The following is a 22,310-nucleotide window of genomic DNA, read 5'->3' as shown; positions in this document are numbered from 1 at the left end:
TAAAAATGGCTCTGTGTTTTGCTAAGCATGCCTCTGAAGCATGGGCAGCGCGTGTGTGTGTGTGTCTGAAAACAACCCCAATGAAAGGGAGGAATGAGAGATGCTAAACAATGCTGCGCAAAGTTGCAGACTGTTCGGCTACAGGCCAGAAAATGAATCCAATTTTTCATTCTGTCATTATAAATATTTCAGTGCAAATGGTACTGATTTTCTGCAACTGTGGTTAAGCAAAGGGCCTCTGAGTGAATATTTAAGGAAAAAAAAAAAAAGAAAAGAAGAAGAGGAGGGAAGGGAAAAAAAGAAAAAGAAGAGGGAGGGGGGAAAATTAAGGTTAGCAACCAATTAATTTCGAACTTTCACTGTAAAAGATTCCGGGAAAAATTCTACAGTGATGCAGCGTGTGACTCAAAGAAGGAGGAAAAAAAACATTTACTCTGCTCTTCTTCTGACAGTTTCTCATAAAATATCTGCAGTCCATCTATCTTTTAGTACTCCAGGCTCCTCTGGAGAGCAGAAAATAGTAGTTTAAAGCTCACTTCAGTGCCAGTCTGCGGGAGATTGCTTTCCACAGGACCCCTGCTGATGGAGGCCTAGGGGAAGAGGCCCAGGAGTTATTCAATCAGTCCAAGGCTCTGGGGCGGCCGGGGCTCCTTTGAGGGCTGATTATAAAGCTGCCCTCCTGTTGCCTGCCTCCGAACAGAACGAAATGAGCAGCCTCTTGCTGAGCAGATTCTGCAAGAAGGAATTTCACCTGTCATGGAGTTTGTCAGAATTTCAGGATTTATCTTGGTGCAAAATTAATAAAATACCAACTAGGATTTCAGCCTGACTACTCAGCTGTGTCATCTCAAAGTGATCTTTCACCTAAGAAAACCTGGACACAGAGCTACTTTAGTCATTCTTGCCCTACTTTTGCTCGGGAGCTTCGGCAGGATGCTATGACTGAATAACAAAACGGTTAGAGGTGGATTTCCTGACAATTACACCCAACGTCAAGCGCTGGGTGGGTGCTACCGTCCTAATGCGTGACCTTCCACCTTACTTCTGTGGTTCCTAAACCTCGCTGGAATAAGCTAGGAATCTGAAATAGAAAAAGATCATTTCTGCAGTTTATAACCTAGCAGGTCCCTTATGGCAACACATCTGTTAAGTTCATACACTGGTATTCCAGGTCGGGATTTAATTTATAAGTTTTAAAGGAATACAAACAACAGACTACATAAGATTACACTCAGTCAAACACTGCAAATTAATATTGCCGTGACAGTCAAGTACATGGTGTTTCAACCATATTCTGAGTCTAATATTGCGGTAACGTGCCAGGTTGATAAAGCATCATCTCATACCTCTGTGAACTGAGTTCAGTTCTTTTGAAGCTAGACAGTCTCACTGGTCTTCTGACAGTGCCTTACAGCAATAATAATAATAATAATAATAATAATAATATAAAAAATCTTCATACACTACCTATTTAAGTAAGATTGTGCTAGCTTATAGCACTTGGTGACATGAATTTCAAGTCTCAGGTAGCACAGAAGCAATTAACTTGCAGCCTGCAAGACAGCTTTTCAGCTAAAAGAGGAGATCAACTTGTAGGAAAATAAAATAGTTGCCAGCTAAGCCAGCTGATGGGTAAATAAATATTATTCAATTTACAATGCCGTTGGTTCAGATCTTGACATGGAGAAACAGAGATCCACTGTACCAAGAAACAGCAAAATATGCCCAGACTGGGAACAAAGATGTATTTGCCATTAATGGCTCTTACCCTACATTGTGGCAATTTCTGTATACTGTTCGAAGCCCTTTGCTATTCGAAGTAACAAATTTACCTTTCTGCCTATTTGCTGGTCAGCATTTTCTAACAAGAGCCTAAAACAAATGGTAACATATCCCTTTCCTACCTCCTCACCCTTTAAATGACAATTCAACATTAATACACATCATAAAGCCACCTTTACCAGGCAGTAGTAGTCTGACAGTTTTAACACCAAGAGATCTCACAGTAAAGAGAGAGCGAGAAAGCACGCAAGTGAATGCACAGATGGTGGGAGGGGACACAGGGTGCTCTCAGCAGGCTACAGTAGAGATGCATTAACTCCACAGAGGGATAAGGGCTTCCCACCAGTACAGTCATGAATTATAACTGAGCATGGGAGTGAGTTCTTAGTGCCTGCCTCACAGCAAATACGCTGTTCCATTTTCCCGCACAATCACCTTTCACCTTTACAAACGCAAAGCAAAGCAAAATGCACCACTAATATTTTACACTATCATCACAGGTTCTTTATATTACGTTGCACACATTTACACACACGAAGTACGGGGTGGGGGGGAAGCAGTGTATTCACTGACAGAGTATCCCCAAGCAGATTTACACATCCATGATCTGTGGCTGTGTCTAGCGACTCTGCTGCAAAATGAGGCTATAACAATACAGATAAACAACTGAAGCTGCACGTAGAAATGTGTGTAACTCAGCAGTATTGGTTCACGAGAACTGAATCATCTCTTTTTGTCTTTCCTTGTTAACAGGGTGGAGGACACTCAATTTCAGCTTTGAACACAAAGGAATCTCAATTTAAAAAAAAATCATGATAGCCTGCAAAAATCCGCTCTTTTCCCATCCAAAATTATATTTCAGCCTCAGTTTGATCCAAGCATGTTGAAACTGACCCCAATAACAGGTAGAAAAGCTGAACTTAAAAGCTGTTCCTCCTGGTCGGGGTTTTGTAATGAACAGCTCCAGTTGTGTAGCCATCTGCATCTGAGTCTTTTCGACTAATGTTTGGAATGGAGCAATCTAATGATGCTCTTTTCTTTTTTTTTTTTCTCTCCCCCCCCCCCCAAGAGAAGGAAAAGAGAAAGAAAAAAGAGAAAAAAAAAAAAAGAAGGAAAGTGACCACTTCTGAGCCAAGATTGCTGTTTACTGGAGTTTCCTGGATGTGTCTCTTCATGAGTCACTGACCACACCTTGTTTTCACAAACTCTCTGCACCTCCTCCCCAGGGCAATTCATCCCCTCCCAACTTTCCTCCTACTCAATGAACCTATCAATGGAGAAAACTTCTTATTCTAGGCAGCTGAAAATTTGACCAATTTTAAAGGATTCATTTACCATGCCTTTCACTTTCGTTTAAATCCTCAGTGTTGCTGTTCTAAATGACAGCACCGCAAGCACTGCTTTTAAGCACTATTCATCTTGCCTACCACATCTCAGCCTTTCACACAGAAGGCTGCTCTCTCTCCAACAATGGAGCCTTACTCCTTTATAGCTTGAGGGCAGAGACTGTTACTAGCTGTAGACTTGCTGCAAATATCACAATAAAGGATACAAATGTGAATTTCTCTTAAAATACGGGTTCAGCTCTGGAGGTACCTTGCTTTAGAAAACTCTGTCAAGAGCAAACAATATATCTTTCTCCAAAATGCACAGCAGCCACACAGTTGAAACAGCTTTTCCAAATGATCTAACGTGTCATTGGAATCAGGATGCTTGTGAGTTTTATACTTTTCTCCACTTTGGGTCTCTAATTGATATTTTAGCTTCCCTCACACTTAATATACTCAATCTTGGTTTGGCAGCATGTCTTATGGAACATTAAAAAACCAAAGAACAAACATTCCCCTGTCTCCAAATCCCTGGAGCTTGAGGAGATGCAGGGCTACTGAGCTAAGCTCTGCGATGCAAGAAGGTAAGGTTCAGACTACAGATCTTAAGAGGTGGCGGATTTGCTGCTACCGAGCCCCTTCACCTATGCTTTGGTACACCAAAACCATGGAGGGGTGAGGAGGCCCGGGTATATTGGGACCACGGCAACCTTCTGCCAGTGCTGTGGAGGGAAGAGGGCACAGATCTAGAGCGGCAAACCTTCAGTGATAACGTTGTGCCATCACTCGTTGGGAAACCGCAGGACCAGTGGAGAGTGGAGCCAGGAATGAGAAGCTTATTCATGGGGATGGAGTGAGGGGGGCCAGCAGCAGGGTGGGGGGAAGGGAGGCAGATTTGCAGAACTGGCCATGAAACTCCTCAGTACACCATAGCTGGATGCTTCATAAAGTCACACTGATGGCAGTCCCGGAGATGGCCATCTGTTGTCAGCTCTGGGCCAGATGAAAGATAATATAACGGCAGCTACTGGTAGCTAACAGCAGGGCAGTTGTAGGAAGGAATGCGTCCGAGAATGAAGAAGTGGTGCTTCCTGTTTAGCACACAAAATCAGTCATCGATATCAACTACATTAGCAAGAAATTAATGGACGGACAATTAAGAGAACTGAACTGATCTACCAGGGAAATTATTCAAATGCAAACAGAGTGCTTATTTCTTCTGCTTACTCCAGGTGTATGAGCCAACTGATCTGACTAATGGCAAGGTGTAGGCTGAAATGTTCAGGGCACAGATGATAAAACCTCATTTTCTGCAAAGGGCAGAATTCCATTTCTAATGATTATTTGTCGGTCAGGGAATACATTTACTGCTTTCCCCGCCCTCAATCTACAACAGGACTCCCTGATGTTCACAGAGGTTTCTACAAGGACTGAGGGTAGAAATTGGCCTTTATGTAATAACTGAACTTCCCCTTATTATTATGATTTATTTTTACAAGTGTCTTATCACTATTATCAGCATCACTCAGCAGAAAAACGTTTGCCTTTCCCAGCACTATTAATTCTATCTTGTTTCTTTCTTTGCCCCATAATCTTCTTTCTACTTCTCTTCTACTCCTTTGCCTTTCGTTTCCTTCTCCTGCCTTTTTGTGCATTTTTCTTTCTGCAGCAACTTCTGATTTCCTTCTTTTGGCTGCAATCTCACACGCCTCACTGTTCCATTTGCTAAAACAATCAGAAATCATGATGTTAATGTTGACATGTAATGTCACCAATATGCTTCAGAGTCAACACTTAAAAAGACAATGGAACAGTGGAGCTTATCTTCTGATTGCCATGGTTTCATGCTGCTTTCAGACTGCAGACAACAAACTTCACTTAACATATTTGCATGACACAGTCCTTACAGTCACAAGGATTACCGTGACTTTATTAACTGTACTTTATTACCTGATTCTGCAGAATCTATTTAATGTTGACCATACAGGGCAATAAGGAGAACAGATCCAAAGTACGGGTTACCCTTTTTTGTTGCTATTGATTTTTTCGAAAATAGATACCTGTATTTTACAAAAAGAGTCCAGGCATACAAGAGCAGAAACACGAAGGAGTAGGCAAAATAGGGACGTATCTTCAAGCATATACACATTCGTGTATGAACCTATCCCCCTTGAAAGAAAAGGAATATAAATTTTTGCTTATTTTTGTATGGGTACGTTGTGAGTGTAGCTCAGTACTTACTCTGGACAGTGTATTTCACTGCCAATCCTTTCCTATTTTACTGTTCCTTAAGTCTAAATTTCTTTTCAAGATTAAAATGGTTTATTTAAAGGCAATATTCATCACTTATCTGCTACACTGTCTTTGTCAATTAGTTCTGTAATTTCATCAATAATATCACTCAAGCATCTGAAAAAACAAACCCATAATTGTGATTCAATTGCTCCAGAAATTTAAGGAACGTTTTCTCTCAGGGAATGTATAAGAGATGTTGTGAACACATTGTTTCCTGCTTATTTACAAGAAAAAGCGTGGAAAGTTTCACAGGCTGGCTGTTGCATGTAGAGTTACATATATATGGAGTATGTGAAGAAAAGTAAGAACTGTTAATACTCCGCGATCTTTGTCAAGCACTATTTAGTGAAATCAAAATGGTCCCTGAAAAACTCTGCACTTTGGGCTTGGTGGGCTTTGCAATGTGCTATAAATATTCATGACAAAGGGAGTACCCACAGGGAGTGTTTACATTTGAATAGGCCAATCAAAGGAGGGTGAACTCACAAGCTCCAAACCTGGAAATTTCTTATTTAGAAAAGAATTACTGCATGAAAACCTAATATGGCCATAACACCCCTTAATCCCCAGGACGGAAGGGGCACTGGAAGGGAATTCAAGTATTTTTATTTTTTTTTTTGGTATTTAAACTTTGTTTGACATTGAAGCAAAAGACTTGTAGGGAAACACTTTGAAGGTATGTCCTTAAAGAGCTAATGCATGAGTGCCTCCACCATGCTTCTCCTGATTGCCTTTTTGAGAAAATTTGCAAAGAAAATAACTTTCCCTTCTAGGGAAAGGAGTCTCAAGTCTCAGGAACACAAGCCTGAATTTTTAAAATCCTAGAAGATACAGAAAAATATTCAATGTACATACTAGTGCACACTAATCGCACTAATATCCATATATCTATCTGAAACAGAAAGCACAGTAAGGGTCCAGGAAAAAAAAAAAAAACACTCTTTAAAATACTTGCAATGCACGTAGCTCTATCTAGTTCCCTCAAAACATAAGCATTAATTACAATCCTAGTATCGCTGGCACATATATTATTACCATCATCCTCACTCATGAGATAGAGAGGATGCATGGTTAAGTGCAGCAAGTTAGTACCGGACCTGCAGCTGAATCCAGCTCTCCTGACTCCCAGGCATTTGCTCTGACAAAAGCAACCTGATTGCCGGCTAAGGACTAAGGCCAATGTTACTGAATGTGGTGCCTGTATTTAGGCATCAAAAGTGTTTTGCTGAAACCTTGAAGGAGGCTATGGCTGCTCAGCACCTATGCTTTTATCAAGGTTCCTAACTTCAGGCATTTATGACCTGATTTCCTGATGTACTCAGCACCGGCATCTTGCACTGGCCTAAACTGCAGCTGGAGGTGCTCAGCACCCTTTCAGAAATAGGCCATTGAGTTTGAAAATGTTGGCCTAAAGCTTTGATTGTTAATTGGATTTCAGGTAGGCTTCTTTTTAAGAAGAGCTGACAAAGTTATTCCCTGCTGGCTCCTGGCCTTTGGGGCCTAGAAAGCCAGCATCTATGTTCCACTCCTCACCCTAAGAGTTTGGGGACCTAGAAATGCCAGAGCTAATCTCCAATTTCACTTAAAAAAAAATGTTCTGAGGCCTTTTCTTTGTGAAGAAAACATCCTTGAAAATCTTAACTTCACCTGCAGGTCTGAAAGTTTTGTCCCTGTTTTTGTGTAAAGAGTATAAATTATTCATGGTCTCCCCTGCTGCCATGGAAGGCTCGCCGTTGGGACCTACACGATACACAGACTCAACTACTGTGGGGGCCTTTCCGAAACAATCCCATGGAGGTAGCGATGCCAGTGCTGCCATGGCTGATGCTATTCCCACACCAATCTTTCCCAGCTGTCCCCCAGAAGGCTTCTGCCACAAGGAGACAGCCCCAGCCCAGGTTAATTAGCAGTTTTCTCTAGCTGACCTGCAAATGAGAGAAAATAGTGTTTGAATCCCAGCTCTGCTACTGTCTCCACTAATGGTCTCAGTCCAGTCTTTTAGTTCTTGAAATGGCCTAGAGCTTGCTTAGTTCCGCTCTGGCTCCAGTTAAGGGTATTTTTAAAGGCTCTTTGGGATGCAGAGATCTTTGAAAAGTTTAACACTTAAAGAAGCGAGGAAGACACTCTAAGATTAGTTTTGACCTTGCAACATGAAAATGTTAAAACTGGACATCCAGAGAGAGACACACATAAAGCTACATAGAACTTCTGGAGACTTCTATGCTGCCTCGGCCCTGCTCTGCTTCAGCTGCTTGCACTGGGAGCTGAGAATGTTCTCCTGCTGTTTTAAGCGACATGAGTAACATCTGCTATGAGTGTTTCACTCTTTCTTTCATCCTTTCCCTGGGGAAGGAACTGTATATTTCATTTTGGAAGAGCTCTGTTGTTGTGGGTTGGGGTTTTGGGGGAGGTTTAGAAATCTACGTGCAGGTACATGTTTATATGAGAGAAGGGAGCCTTTGGCACCTCTAGGTGCACCCTACTCTTAAAAGCCTAAGCTGAGGATGTTCATGGTAATACTTAACTCCTGTGGAAGTCTGTTCCACGCTCCCAGGCCAGCCTGTGAGAAAGTTCTAGCTCCTGTGCAAACAAACTTCAGCTCTTTGATAAAAACACTCGCAAAGCAGGGCTGTCAACTACCGTGTTGTTCCCAAATGGGAAGAACCTCTCAGGTGATCTCTGAGATGTGCTGGACCCAGTCCACCAAGAATATTAAGGATTAAGTCTTAGAGCACAACTGGACAAACATGTAGGAAGGCAGTGTAGACAGCAAGAGAGCAGGTTCAACACGCTCCTGCTCTCCTTTGCTACTGAGGCGCAGTGCTGCAGCTCTCTGTATTAGCTGGAACGTCCTACAGGCTGATGGCTTCATGCCCAGGTATTCCGTGCTGATGGAGTCCAGACGGGAAGCAGCAAGGGCGTGAATCACTGAGGCCAGGTCCCTTTTGAACAGGATGGGAAGCAACTGCTGATTCAATTATTTCTTGCCCTAGTTTTCATTGTCTGTAAAGTGGGGACACTTAACTACTCCAGGGGCAACTAATTATTAGTCACAAAATGTTAAGTAAATGCTCTAATTCACCAAAAAGATAGAATTTTTATACTGGGCAAAATGGTCCTGAGAGGCCATGTAATCTTGGCTAGTATCATATTCAGAACTAACTATCATCACTGATAAAACACTCATAAAACCTGTATAATTATTCAGTAATTCTACTGGACATTGGTACCTCTCTGACCCAGCAACGTCTAAAAAAAATTGAAAAAGAATCCATTCATGCTGGGTAACACCCCACAAGAGTGTCTCATTCCTCCCCATAAACACTACAATATGTTGTGTTGACTATGGAAGTAACACTAGGACAGACAATAGGAAAGGAATGGCTGCTCCTCATCAGGGACAAGGGAAGCACAAACACCCGTTCAAACACCTAAGCCTAAGTCCAAAGACTAAGGCAAGAGAAACAGGCACTGGAAATAGCATGAGGACAAGAAAAGGAAGTTTTAACAGGCACAAATTAGTTTATCATAATTTAATGAAAATTCAATATTAAGTTAAATTAGCAATAAGTTTCTTTACTTCCTTATTAATTAAAAGTTCAGTATCATGGATGATGGATGGAGAAGACTGTTACAGTTATATCCACTCTGTACAGAGAACTGTATGGTCATACTCCAGGTGTTCAGTTAGAAGAGTCTCAAATTTTGGGAGACATCTAGGCATCCTATAAATACAACTATTTTGCAGCTCCCTATCTGATACCAAGATGGGATATTTCTGATTTTCAAGACTGTTACAAGCCTATTTCTGAAAAGCCATTACTGTATTAAGCATGTCTTATTAAAAGCTTTCCATTCTAAAGAATAAACATTTTTAGGGACATAGTTTTTCAACTCCATTTCAGAAGGGTAAATACACCACATAGCTTTTTGAACATGTAAGTATGAAAATCCACAACTCAGAACACTCTTAAACCATACACTTCTAACTGTTACAGAAGGTTTCCATTTGCTTCCTTTCTATGGAGATAGTATCTCCAAAAATGTAAAGCTGGTTCAATAGCTATGGTGCACAAAGCCATTTAAAGGAAGTGTCAAAGGTGGGAGAAGGGCGAGCTATGGAGATGATCTTAAAGCGCAAATTCCTGTTAAAATCTCATTATTTCAACTTAACGGCTGAGCAATACACTGCAGGTTTGATTTTCAGGACTGGTCATTTACTCTGTTCTCACCAGAATGTGGTCTTATGGAATTGTCTTGCATTCCTAACAGGGGTCTGTAGTGAAATCATGGAAACCTCTAGAGAGAGTCCTACTTGGTTTTTTGCATTGAGAAGATTGGTAATGGGGGGATAGTAACTTCCCCAAGGTGAGATGAACGTAGTGTGTGGGGATTCTCATGTTCCTATAGCCTATTCTTCCCAGAACAGAAGTCAGAAAATGCTAAGCAAAGAATCGCACTGGGCCAAACACCACATTAAGCATCATTGTAATGCATTTATTTTCTGTATCCCTGAATTCATTCCCTTTAATTATCAGCTGTACTATACCATGTGGATAGGGCTTCCATTCTATTGTGTTCTGTTCTGCTCTACCTTGTTCATGTTCTTACTCTGCCCTACAGCCATGGAGTGCTGCCCGTGGCTTCTAATCTGCGATGATTAGCATCTCTCATGCATGGGAGATGCACTTTAGATGCATGTTTAAACTAAAAGCAAGGAACCGTTCCTGATAGAGAAAATACACTGTTATGCTGCAAGCCCCAACACAAACCACAGTAATGTGAAAGGATAGAAAAACATAACCTGGAGGCTAGTTGCCAAAGATTCCACTGCTTCAGCTTCCCGAACAAAGCGATGCCTCCTAGAATAGGTTTTAAATGAGAGTGGGCTCAAGATCAATGTATTTTCAGCAAAAGCAGACTCCAAAGGTCAGTACCTACTGCTCTGCCTAAGTGCTTTGCTGCCCTTTTACCAGCCTGGGTAGAGAACCGGAGGCAGGAGCAGAACGCCAGTGATACCAACAAATAAATGCAAATGGCATGATGGTATTGCAGTTTTTTAAACATAATGGCTTCTCAACTGGGGTGGGGCTACCCAAGTTAATTAAAATAATAAACATAATTAATTAAATGAATAAGAAAGTGAATGCATTTTTTTTTGCAAGTGTAGATAAGTCAGAGAGAGGCTGTCTCTAAGGGTATGGAGATGTGGTCTATTAAGAGCCTTCTGCAGCATGGAACAACCAACACGCTGATTGTCACCTAGCCAATGTAGAGCATAATTTGTTTCTCTGTAGTGACAACTTTTTGTGCCCTTCACTAGAAAACCAGGTGTGTCGGTTACGTTGAAGTTTTAATGAATTAGGCTTAGACGGAGAGAGCAAAATCTTGCCCTCAGTCTTGGGCAGGATGAATTTTGAGTGGAAAAATGTGTGCTTTTATTACAATAAAAAAGCTGAAGGCAGCTGCTTGGGACTCCATGTATTTTGAAACAAAAGCGTATTTTAGGGGGGACAGACTAGTAAGGAGGTGATTGTACATGTCACAACTACACCTGTATCTCTGTATATTTTGCATCTTCAGAATCCAATTACCTGTTCTGCCTTTTTAAAATCCAGTCTGAATTTTGCTGTTAAAACTAATTTCTATCCTCTTGTTCCCATTTCTTTCTTTTCATAATTGTCTTTTGCATACTTGCACCTTCTCTCTTGCTGAGTTATTTTTGGGGGGTTTTTTGTGGGTTTTTTTCTCCTTTTGGTCTTTCTTCCCTCACAACCTCTCCTTTCTCTTTCCAGAAACCGCTTATGTCCCTACTTCCTCATTTTGATTAATCAGTGATGAACAACAGAATTTGTGAAAAAGAGTAAGCCAGAAATATTTAACTTTTTTTTTTCCTGAAAAAGCAGTTTCACCTTATTGGCAACACTTTGCCAACACTTTGCAAAAAATCCCAACAAGTATTGTGACCAAGAAAAGCAAAGAAAATGATTCCACAAAAAACATGCTGTGAAAGAGGCACATACAACAAAATTAGTTTCTGGCCTTTCCTCATTCCACTCAGTTTCTCCTTTATTTTTCCCACAAGTCCAATAACTTTCTACACAACCCAAACCATTTTCTGATGTCAAAACTCAATCTTGCCTCTTCCTGTCCATCACTATGTATGACTGTCTTTTTCCCTAAACGTCCAACTTTTTATTTTCTCTTCCTTGTCCTCCTCTTCCACTTTTGGTCAGAGCTTGCATGCAATACCTGGTATAGACAGTAAAGGAAACAGGTTTGGATCTATCAAAAATAGGAGAGAGATACAGCACAGGCACCTTGGAGTGTTAAAGGTATGGTACTGCAGGTAGTACAGGACCTCCCATGATCTAGGGGTCCAGCGAGAAAGAGATAGGGAAGGCTATCAGAAAGGCTTAATTACATGTTGTTTTCATGTAGAAAGAAATTAGGAAAGAGAAAATGCAGTGCAATCGATATAAATACCAATCTCTCAGACAATGAATTCATGCATGGTTTAAATGCTCTGATTTCTTTTTTCTCTGAAGAAATATTTCATATCATCATGTCGAACATTAATACCAGGTTTTCAGCATGTAAAGCTTTCAGTGCACATGCCTCAATAGCCTTTTGCTGCTGTCGAGGAGATGAAACCCAGCTCTGCTCCAAAGCAAAATTAATCGTGGACACCTCAGTCAAAGGACTTAGAGATGGGGGCCCATGCTATAAAAAAATACTGAAAAACCTTAAGTGCTGAAAAATCTCTTTATTCCAAATAAAAATCACATGGCGGATGGTGTAGCAAAGGCCTTACTGTACAAATACTTCTCCTTGTTCCATCCCTATAGACCATCAGAGACCTTGAATTTTTTTCTTCTGTCAGCCTGTCTTAATACTTCAATATAAACTAAAATAATTTAGAAACAATCTTCTGCTGCTGTCTCAAAGTGTAACACCACATCAGGAATAACACACCACCACTTCTCATTGCAAGAAAAGCAGTGCAGAATGTTAATATATAGTAAATAATCCCTTCATCCAAAACTGTTTTCAGATCTTGTTCAACATTTATTTCTTCCTCTCTGTCCTTTTGTTTACCATTAGTAACCACTATCATTACAAGTCTGACAACAGCACACAAGAAGACAGTGTACCATTCATTTGACCTTATTATTTTTCTTCCCCACCAAGTTAGTATTTACGGGAAATAGCCAGCAGGTAAACCAAGATAATTCTGTCTACTTCTCCCCTCCCTCCCCTTTCCCCCATCCCTACACTCCTACTTCAGTGCTTAGTTTTTCACATTTAGAGACAAAAGAATACACTTATTTTCCATTTCACTGCTTGTGTAAATGTTTTATGGATATCAAACAGAAAAATAGGATGCCCATTTCTCTCTCCTCAAGAATATCTTGAGCTGCAACAACCTGCAGAGCAAGAATCCAAAGGTGGCTCCCAAAATTCAGGTCTGGACCAAGTGGCTTTCTGCCAGCACCTTTTTGAAGCAGCATGGGTTGAATCACCCACAATTTCTCTTGTCCTTCTCTCATTGCCATCCTGATGATGAGCAAGTATCAGAGGAAGTCACGGCAAGTAAAGCTTTCAACTCAGCTATCCAGTACATAATGCTATTATAACCCCCAGGTAACAAGTGTGGTACCTGCAGCTCTGTTTGGAAGAAGAACTTCTGTGGACACTGTGTGCAGTCATAGATCTTGTCCTCTTGTCCATGGGCTGAGAAAATATGCTGCTGCAACTTGTTTGCTTGGACAAACACTGGAATATTAGACAAACAACAAGCTTTTCATTATTTCATGTTGCAAGTGAAGAATTTTTATAAACAATTTCCCATTAACGCTCAGCAATTCCAAGAGGTAAAATTAGGCTGGCGCACTATGATTTCACATTACACTGTTGCTATTATGGGTACCAACAAACACTATTTATCTGCAAAGTATGATGCTTCTTCTAAAATGAATGATTTGAAACAGATAAACAAAGGGAAAAAAAAGACTCTAACAGGACAACCAATGAAGATTTCAAATTTAAAGAATGTAAAAATGCAATTTCCTCTTCAGAATTATTTCTTCATGCTTACTGCACTTTGATTGAACACATGCAAAACTTATTTCCTAGCAACCAACAGGTTTGAAAAGCGTAGGTGCCAAAGTCCTGTTTACTCTGTGTGCCTAAAGTTAAAGCTAACAAACAGCTCTGTATTTAAATGTGTTAATGCTAAAAATTATATCCCACAGCTACACTGGGGCAATGTCTATAAATGTGAAACAGAACTGCAGGTAAATTCTCTTTGGATACTTTAAGATCAACTCTGCCTACACACTGAATGCAAGGGTTTCAATAATATAAACATGTTCAATTTTAATGACTACAAAACAAGGCCCTAAGACTGTGTAACAGTTTACCTAGGAGACATACTATTAATAATTAAATTGTATATGCCAGAGGCAGTGTTTGGGTTGGCAGCACTGACTTCTGATGGATGCCTGGTGCACTGTGACCTAAAAAAGTTTGCATCTACAATATTAATCTGTATAGGCAGGGAAAGGATTTATTAAAGATGCTGGCATTTGACTTTGACTCCACTCCTAATCATTAAAATTATTCTAATTGCAAGGCAACAAATACCATCAGAATATTGTTCTTCTGAGTCATACATTTTAATCACATTTCTCATTACCCTGAAAAAAAAAAGATCAGATTCCATTTTCCATATAAAAATTATATTGGTGATTTTTACTTCTTGTTAATATTCTAGCAAGACATGCTGAAATAATTTAATGGCATATTGCTAATAAAACACCATTGTTTATGATTAATGCTCAGTGTCTATTTACCCCATCAGCAAAAAGGAAAAAGTCTTTCACACAGATTGGAATCGACTTACCTCCATACTCTTTTAACACATTTTACAAGGCTACTGGCTCAAACATTAAAAGATCAGTTTTATCAGGGATCTTGCTCACAAGGAGAACCATCAGTGGGTACTCCTTACATATACAAGTTTTTATACTGCGTTTAGAACTCCCCTAAACTTGGAAATCGAAGACCCATGGCATTACACTAAAAAATCACCTCATAACATGTACACAAAGACAAGGGAAAAAAATTAGTAGAATCAGTAATAAAACAAAAAAACAAAAAACCACACCAAACTGAAAGAATTATTGAACACAGACGCCTAACAGGCAAACTGTTTACTATCCACGCTCAGACATTACTATGACAAGCACTGCAGTGAAGATGAACTATGTATTTTTTTAATTTTATAACCCACAGAAATGTGTGAAGCCTGAACACAGTGAGGTAATAATCATCACCAGCCACCGTATCTGAGAGATGAAAAACTCAACTTTAATTTTCCTCTGTAGCGCACACTTAGGTTTTATTGGGAGGGGAGCTGCCAAACAAAGAGAAGTAAAATGAAGGTATTAAAGGGTCTATTTGCCTATCAATGAAAAACCTTCACTCCCATTAATGGAGAACAGAAACCTTGAATGGCTTCCAGAATTAGCATGCCATTGATGCGAGAATACCCAAAGTGTGTTTTGTCATGTTTGTGATTATCTTTGATTTTCATCTTGTAAAGCAAAATTGGGCATGTAAGCTACATATTAACGCTTATGTTTTAGGTTATCATTTTCTGAAATGTTCTATTAAGAAGTCCTTAAAAAAACCTCACAACAACTCTGTAGGCATCCTTTTAATGTGTTTTCATTTCCAACAACAGCATTTTTCTGTTCCTCATTATGGCCCAAACACTGCAGTGCTTGGCCCTACTGGGTCAAGTTATTTTCTCACTTGGGTTTTACTACTGAATAACACAACTGACTTGGGGAGGACTATTCCACACTTGGACTTGTGTCAGGGGAAAGCAGAACTTGACTTGTGGCAAGACAGCATGGTTTGTTTTCTAAAGCACATTATAAGGGTGTTTCTCCTCACCACAAGCCAACAAACACATGCAAGTGGGCTTTCTTACCCGATCAGAGGAGAATGTTGCTGCACAGGCTATGCCAAGCAGCCCTTGCCCATGGGGCCAAGTTCTGCTCTGAGTTATATCATTTTAGAGAAAACATCTTTACCTTTAAAGCATGGATTTATGGGCAGTTTTAACCTCAGCAAGTTTGGAATATGAAGGAGATGAATGCGATATCGTGGTATGTAACAGACTATCACTTCTGTAATTGTAAGAAACTCAAACTTTGATGGAAGTCCTTGAAATGCAGTTCTTACAGATGGATGCCTGACCTTCCAAGAAGCTCAGCTTTCTAAACCATTTCTAATCAATATTATTAATGAGCACAGATGTAATGTTCCCTCCTAAAACTGACCTAAAGCCAGCACATGACACAGTTGTAAGTGGAGTTCTGCACAGGCAAGCTACGGGCATGACTGGGACAAGCAACGATTGCCTCCTACCTGTAAAGCACACGGGACATTTGAAGGTGCCCCCCATGCCTTCAAAGCTGTGCTCTATCAGGTGGCACTGAAGTTTGGCAGGAGAGTCGAACGTCTGATTGCAGAGTTTGCATTCATGGTTCAGTCCTTCATCTGCAGGAGAAATCAAAGGAAAAGTGAAATTCACCACAGCCCTTACCAAATAGCCAGTCCAACACGATCTGTGCACTGAAGAGACTTTTTGATTTCCTAAGCTCAGGAAACCGGATGCCCCATAGCACCTACGGCTGCAAACACGTTCTTTTACCTGCAAGATTTCAGAATGTACAAAGCTTAACTGGGCATTAAAAGCACGGATTTTCCACATACAATTACCACCAAACAGGAATGCAGAGCATTAGACTTCAGTAGGATACGATGAGTGGGACTTGAAACATCACCTCTCAGCAGAGTCACCCCATCACGACTGAGTACATTTGCTAAACGCCGTGTGAGGAATTTAACGTCGATCACACATCATCCTGCCAGTCATGGGTAAGAACTGCGAACGCACGCATTTTTGGCACTCTGGCTGATGTGGTGTTTCTCATAAAACCACCATAACAGAGGAGGGTAGTTTATACCCTCACACCACTCCTGCCCCACGTTTCCAGTCCCAGGGGCATACGCGAAACCTTTTGCAAGCCGCACGATTTCCCTGCTCCCTTTCTGACAATCCTAAATTTTTTTCCCCTTTATTTGCATTCCTCCTCTTAACAGCTTAGAAAAGTCCCCGTGTGCCTCCTGATGCAGCTTTCCCGTCAAGGTCCTGCGGCTTTAAAACCCTTCCCGCTCCCCCGCCGCTTGTTCCTCCGCTTCCTTCCATTGTCCTCCCAAGGCCGGCTGGTGCCTGGCACCAGGTTCCCTTCCTGAGGATGCTGCAGGATTCATCCACTCCGCCATGAGGGCAGTCAACGGCTGTCCTACTTAGAAACAGTTGCTAGGTGAGAAGTGGCTTCCAGCCCTGCTGCAGAGGCCTCAATTCCCACAGCACCGCTTAGAAAAGGTCCTTCTGTATGTCACCGGTGTGCTACACGCGTAGCATTGATCTCACAGGTAAATACTGTATCTGATTATTAAAAATCAAGTGGGAATAAAACACTTGGCGACTGGCACAGCTCCCTACCGTTTCTCAGGTGAAAAAGGAGCGATTTAGGAGAGCGCCCTGCCCACCCCAAACACCTAAATGCCACGCTGCCTACCTCCTGCCGAACGCAGCCCTGCCTGCAGTGATTAGTGACCGTAATGACGGACGCTGGCGGTTGGCAGTTGCTGTAGATGGTAACAGCAGAGACGACGTTTTGTACTGCACACAACAATCCTCCCCACCGATGGAAAGAAAACATGACACGGTGCTTGTGTAGCTGAGTGGGGCCACACGTCCTCTCAAAATGATCCTTAGCAACGTATCAGAATTGAAAGAATTTCAATGTTAGCCCTCAGCTTTCAGCTCTCGTTAGCCCGAAAGCTAAATTTAGCTTTCACGTAAGTCATGGCATCTTTAGCAAAGGGTGGGAATCTGTGGGCTTCAGACAGTGCAAGCTAAACCCAGTGGTGGTGGCCATTCTGCAGGTGGGACTACTGAAAACTACCATCATGTGGTTTTCTACGAGGTGTCAGAGCTCTTTATAATGAGAAGGTAAGTGTCAGATGAAAACCAACAAAGCCAAAAGATTTACAGAAAATCGGGGTGGGGTGGTGGGGTGTCTCCTTTGGAGTAAATGGGTCAAAATACACTGAGTGCAAAAACTTCTGCCCTGACAACAGTGTTTAACTGGGGAGCTCTCTCTCCACCGAACAGCTAGCTCTCATAATGTTCATATATACGGCGCCTCATTGCCTTTCCTGGTAGAACCGTGTTTTTTCATGCGGCAACTGTGAGAGGAATGTAGGACCCCGTTCTGGCTCTTTAAAATGCATACATTGGCATGTGGCCATTTTTTTAATTCTCCTGTCTTCCAGTCGGTCTTAGCGCAAGTGTGGTGCAATGGGTATGGACAAACATGGCCGAGCGTCGCCTGCGTGCTCACACAGCAAACCGCAGACTTCCCTTTGTCCTCTACCGGATCCTTTGTTAAAGCACTGATCCTGCCTCACTCCAGAGGGCTATCAGAGGGGTGTGAAATGGCAGCCTGCTCTGGGAGGCAGCTGAAAAAGGTCAGTGGTCTCGCCAATCCCTTGCCCAGGGATGACTGCCACTGAGGTGCCTGTCTCTGTTACCCACATCAGAGAGAAGAACTTCGCTGCTTTTGACTCCCAGCCCACCTGACCAGGCACCAGTTTAGATTCGCTGAGGATGGCCATCAGCACAAACTCGGACAAAAGCTCAGGTCAGTCTAAGCCGTTTTGCCACCATGGTCTTTCTGGAGAGACTAGAGTATGGAGGCAGCGGAGCACAGGCTCCCGAGGTTGGTGTCCCATCCAGCCAATCACACTGGTAGTTAGGTACCGCTGGCTGAACATACCCGTGCAAAAGCTCCTGGGGGAGATGAGGGGTAGGTGACACCTTCTCATTAGGTAGGCAACACCTTTTGGAACTCTTCACAGGTAAATCAGCAACCATTTATCAAATATATGCTAAATATTTTCTTAGCAGGGAAAATTTTAGTGGATTCTAAAGAGTTGCCTGGGATTTGGTGTTTTCTGCCATCACTGACAAAACCCTTCCAGTATGTTCTGCTTTTGCTACTGCTGAGAGAAGACAAGTATGGCCCATGCAAACACCATTAAGGGGAGCATGAGGGAAAAGAACCTGGCACGCACCAGCCTGTACATGTAAGAGAGATGGCCGCATCCTGCGAGGCAGGCTGTATGCCGCACTCTCCCAGCAGGCAGCAACCCACAGCTGTGGGCAAAGCTGCAGAACAGCTACTGAAAAGAGGAGGAAGGCTCAACAAAACCAATAAATGCCTCTTCTTCCCTGAACTTGCAAACCAATTATGAACAACGTACAGACTGCCACATGTGATGGGATCATTTCTCCTATATCCAGATCCTTGCCGTGGTCATTACCAAACAGTTCTGAAGAACGGTGCGAGTCCCCACACAAGGTAATTACGGGCTAGAAAGCCTGTAGGGTGAAGTTTCTTCATCAAACTGTTTGTGCTGATACACACAGTCAAAGCAATTAGGACAAAAGGAGCTCCATCTCAGGATCTTCCACATGTCAAGGTGAAGATAATCGATGCCAATTCTCAAATCACAGAGTTACTGTTGGCAAAGTGTAAATGAACCACGCTAATCATTCTTGAGCATGGGAACACTGAACGGGGAGTTCTTCAAACATTCCAAGGGAGAAAGACTTCCTAAAAAGAAATATTTTTATATGGAGCTACAGAAGACAGAGAAGGCTTTTTTCTCTTTCCATTACCTTAGCTAATGAGGAAGAAGTAGGAAGAAAGGCATGCACTCCTAATGCTGAAGCAAAACTAATTTTAGTTACACGGTATTTGTACTTGTCCAAGAAGAACCGAACCCCATTAAATGTGACTCTATTGTATTTCCCATATCATTCAGATCTGAAGCAATCTCCTGGTCACAAACATCAAAACCACCTTGATTACTGTATGTTGTAAATCCGATTTTCCTAAAGGCTTATAAACAGGGTTTGTAAAATCCCCTCACCCACTCGCCTGGGGCAGATAGGAAACTTCCCCAGGCAAGAGACATCAATTCGTGCAGAATCTAAGCTTTCTCTTAAAATGTTTTTATTCTCCTAGTTGTAAAGACTGCATTTAAAATATGACTACATTTGTGTAACTAATAGAATAGTTTTTTCCTAAGTCCCACTGTTTTGGGAGTTATCAACCCCTCCTCTCACACTCTTTTTCACCCATTTTGCACACATCACCTGCTCTGTGCTACATCCTCGGAACAAAGGGCAAGGTTCCAGTCCTTGAATTCAAGAATGTGAGACCAGCATGATTTAAATTTAAGGTACACAGATAAGGTTACAGTATTGGCAGAAGAGCCAGGAGTGCTGCGTTCCATTCCAAACTCCGATACGGACTTACTCTTATCACCTTGGGCATGACAGTATGGCCTGTGTTTCTCAGACTACCCGTCTCTAAAGAAGAGGTGTTAATTTTTAATTTTTACTTTAATAGGCTGACCTAATTAGTATCCCTTAAGACTTTTAATACAACTGGGACAGTGGAGCTGGAGAAGAGTCTAGAACTATCTACCATACACAGAAGACCCAGAACGACTGCGATCTGCCTTTGGAAAGGTGTAAGATAACATGTCAGGGCACACAACTGCCTGCTTGCTTGGGTCACACAGCGCTGCAGAAGGATGAGGGAACAAGGCTTTGTCCCTGCTCTGCTCTCCATAGAGGATTTAAAAGCACAACCAGCATCTTATCTCCCACCAGCATGAAAGAGCCAGGGTGTGGCAGCTCTTGCAAAGGTGCCAGATGTGGAAAGAGGATGCAAAAGGCTCTGTTTACACGCTGGCCCCTGTCTAGCTCTCCATGTTTAGCAAACAATTTGATAGGGTGCTATGGAAGTGCAAAGTATGATATCATTAATAAATAAAGGGCCGGTGAAATGTCACATTTTCAGTTTCCCTTTGGGATAAATCTGAAATGGAATGGAGTGTCAGATACAGTCCAAGCAGCTCTCCTTCCCTGCAGAACAGAGCTACTGCTCTTTGCTCTTACTAAGGGAAAAAAAAGAGGAAAAAAAAAAGTAAAAAAAAAAAAAGTGCTGAACAGCTTTAAAAAATTCAATCAAAATAATCTGCTCTTTGGAAAGGTGGTGGCTGACAGTAATTGGAAAATACTGTCTGACTCATTTATTAAAGTGAGATTCAGAGTCAATTGATTTAATAACCATTAGAATATTCTATTAAGGATATAATAGGTTGGCACAGCCCTATTTTTTATTAAGAGTTATAGGTAAGAAATAAGCAATGCTATGGAATTTTAGACAACTGCTGTATGGATTAGACGAAAAATATGGCTTGCAAAATAGGTATAAAGCAGCAACTATCAGGAGGAGGAATAGGAAAGTACATTACAGTGCAAATGAGTTAGCTGAATGATGAAAAAAAAATGAACCTTTAATATAAAGCCTGCACTTTTCCAAATCTAACAGAAAACTATGCACTGCATTCCCTGATGTGGTACATCGTAAAACAAGTCAGCACGTCCTTCACATTATGGATCCAACAACTCCGTAAGGAAGGCAAGAACAAAGTACCCACTGTACAGCACAGAACTGCTGCTTACTGCTGCCCTTACATGGCTACGATATGAGTCTGGACATGGTTAAGACCTCGCAACACGGATGAGGATGGTTTACCCGCTGCTGGTAGACAAATGAGTTCGATGCATGCAGAATTTCTGCATAAGTAAATTACTTTCCATTTGTAAGCTTTATTCAGATAGTGGGAAAATGTAAACATGAATCAATTCTAAATAAATGCATTTAATATTCATATAAATGTTTAATATTTACACAAATATTAAATGTTTCAATGGGGGTAGGTAGATTTTAATTGAGGTGCAGCCCATTACCCCAGCAACTAACTTGATAACCAGCTACAAAAGCAAACAAAATCAGTCTTCGTGCTGAGCATATACTCGCATTTGGGGACGCTCTGTCTTCACATGGCATTACTGAGTAACTTGTATGGCAGGCCAGATCCCCCCACCCGCACCCCCACTCGAGGTACCGCTTTGGATGACCTGGCCTGATTTGTGTTACCAACTCAACCCACAACCTGTTCATTTCACGGAAGGCCCTGACATTTCAATATAAGCTTTAAACAAGTGAAACCCTTTAAGCAGCCTCTAGACTGTGTGTCCCATGTTTATGCTTCTTGCTCTTCAATAAAAACAAAACTAGAGCAGCTACAAGCAAATGTTCACTGGCTGACTTACATGCAGCTGTTAAGTCAGTAACCACTGGGGGCCCTCTTATATTGTCTGATCAACACTACAGCCATTACTGAGTACCAATTTGTAACAGTTTATAAGTAACTCTTTCTCTTACTCACCCTCGAGATTGTCCAGAAGGGTCCTTCTGCCTTTCACTCTGAATAAATCTACAGGCAAAGGTCCAAAAAATGATGATGTCCTCCTGGTAAATCATCACGAGGCTGGGTCCATGCTTAAAAGCATCTGCTAAGAAGTAGTGTAAACTCTGCCCTCCAAATACATCACAGGAATGAAATGGCCTGCAGTCCCTGTATTTTTTTCAGGTCTGAAGCATGCATAGCTCCCACATTCCATGTGTTCTCTTTATCTTTTTTTTTTTTTTTTTTACCAAGCAAACCATGCCCCTAAACCAATTTCTCCTTCTTCACGTTGCTTCCACTCTTCCCTGAGTTAATTTTGCAGCACACATTGATAAGCCAGATATCTGAGGAGTAAGGAAGGAATGCTATGGATGACAGCTAACCCCTCGGCTACATCTCACACTGAAGGAGCACTGAAAATCGGAG

The 22,310-nt window shown here is 41.6% G+C and overlaps 1 protein-coding gene across 11 annotated transcripts in view; it reads right to left on the bottom strand.

Annotated features, from left to right (window-relative positions):
- Positions 1 to 22,310, bottom strand: part of ZNF521 (zinc finger protein 521) — a 235,061-nt gene that overhangs the window by 14,807 nt on the left and 197,944 nt on the right. For all 11 annotated transcript variants that reach the window (XM_075744221.1, XM_075744214.1, XM_075744215.1 and 8 more), the window contains 2 exons: positions 15,846 to 15,977; positions 13,066 to 13,181 (listed from right to left, as the gene is read on the bottom strand). In XM_075744221.1, coding sequence (XP_075600336.1) covers positions 13,066 to 13,181; positions 15,846 to 15,977 — 248 coding nt within the window. The remainder of the gene's footprint in view (positions 1 to 13,065; positions 13,182 to 15,845; positions 15,978 to 22,310) is intronic.

The sequence above is a fragment of the Balearica regulorum genome, chromosome 2, assembly GCF_011004875.1.
Source record: "Balearica regulorum gibbericeps isolate bBalReg1 chromosome 2, bBalReg1.pri, whole genome shotgun sequence".
In the NCBI taxonomy this organism is placed as follows: Eukaryota; Metazoa; Chordata; class Aves; order Gruiformes; family Gruidae; genus Balearica; species Balearica regulorum.
The sequence above is the reverse complement of the archived record's forward strand: the minus strand, read 5'-3'. Positions and strand labels throughout refer to the sequence as shown.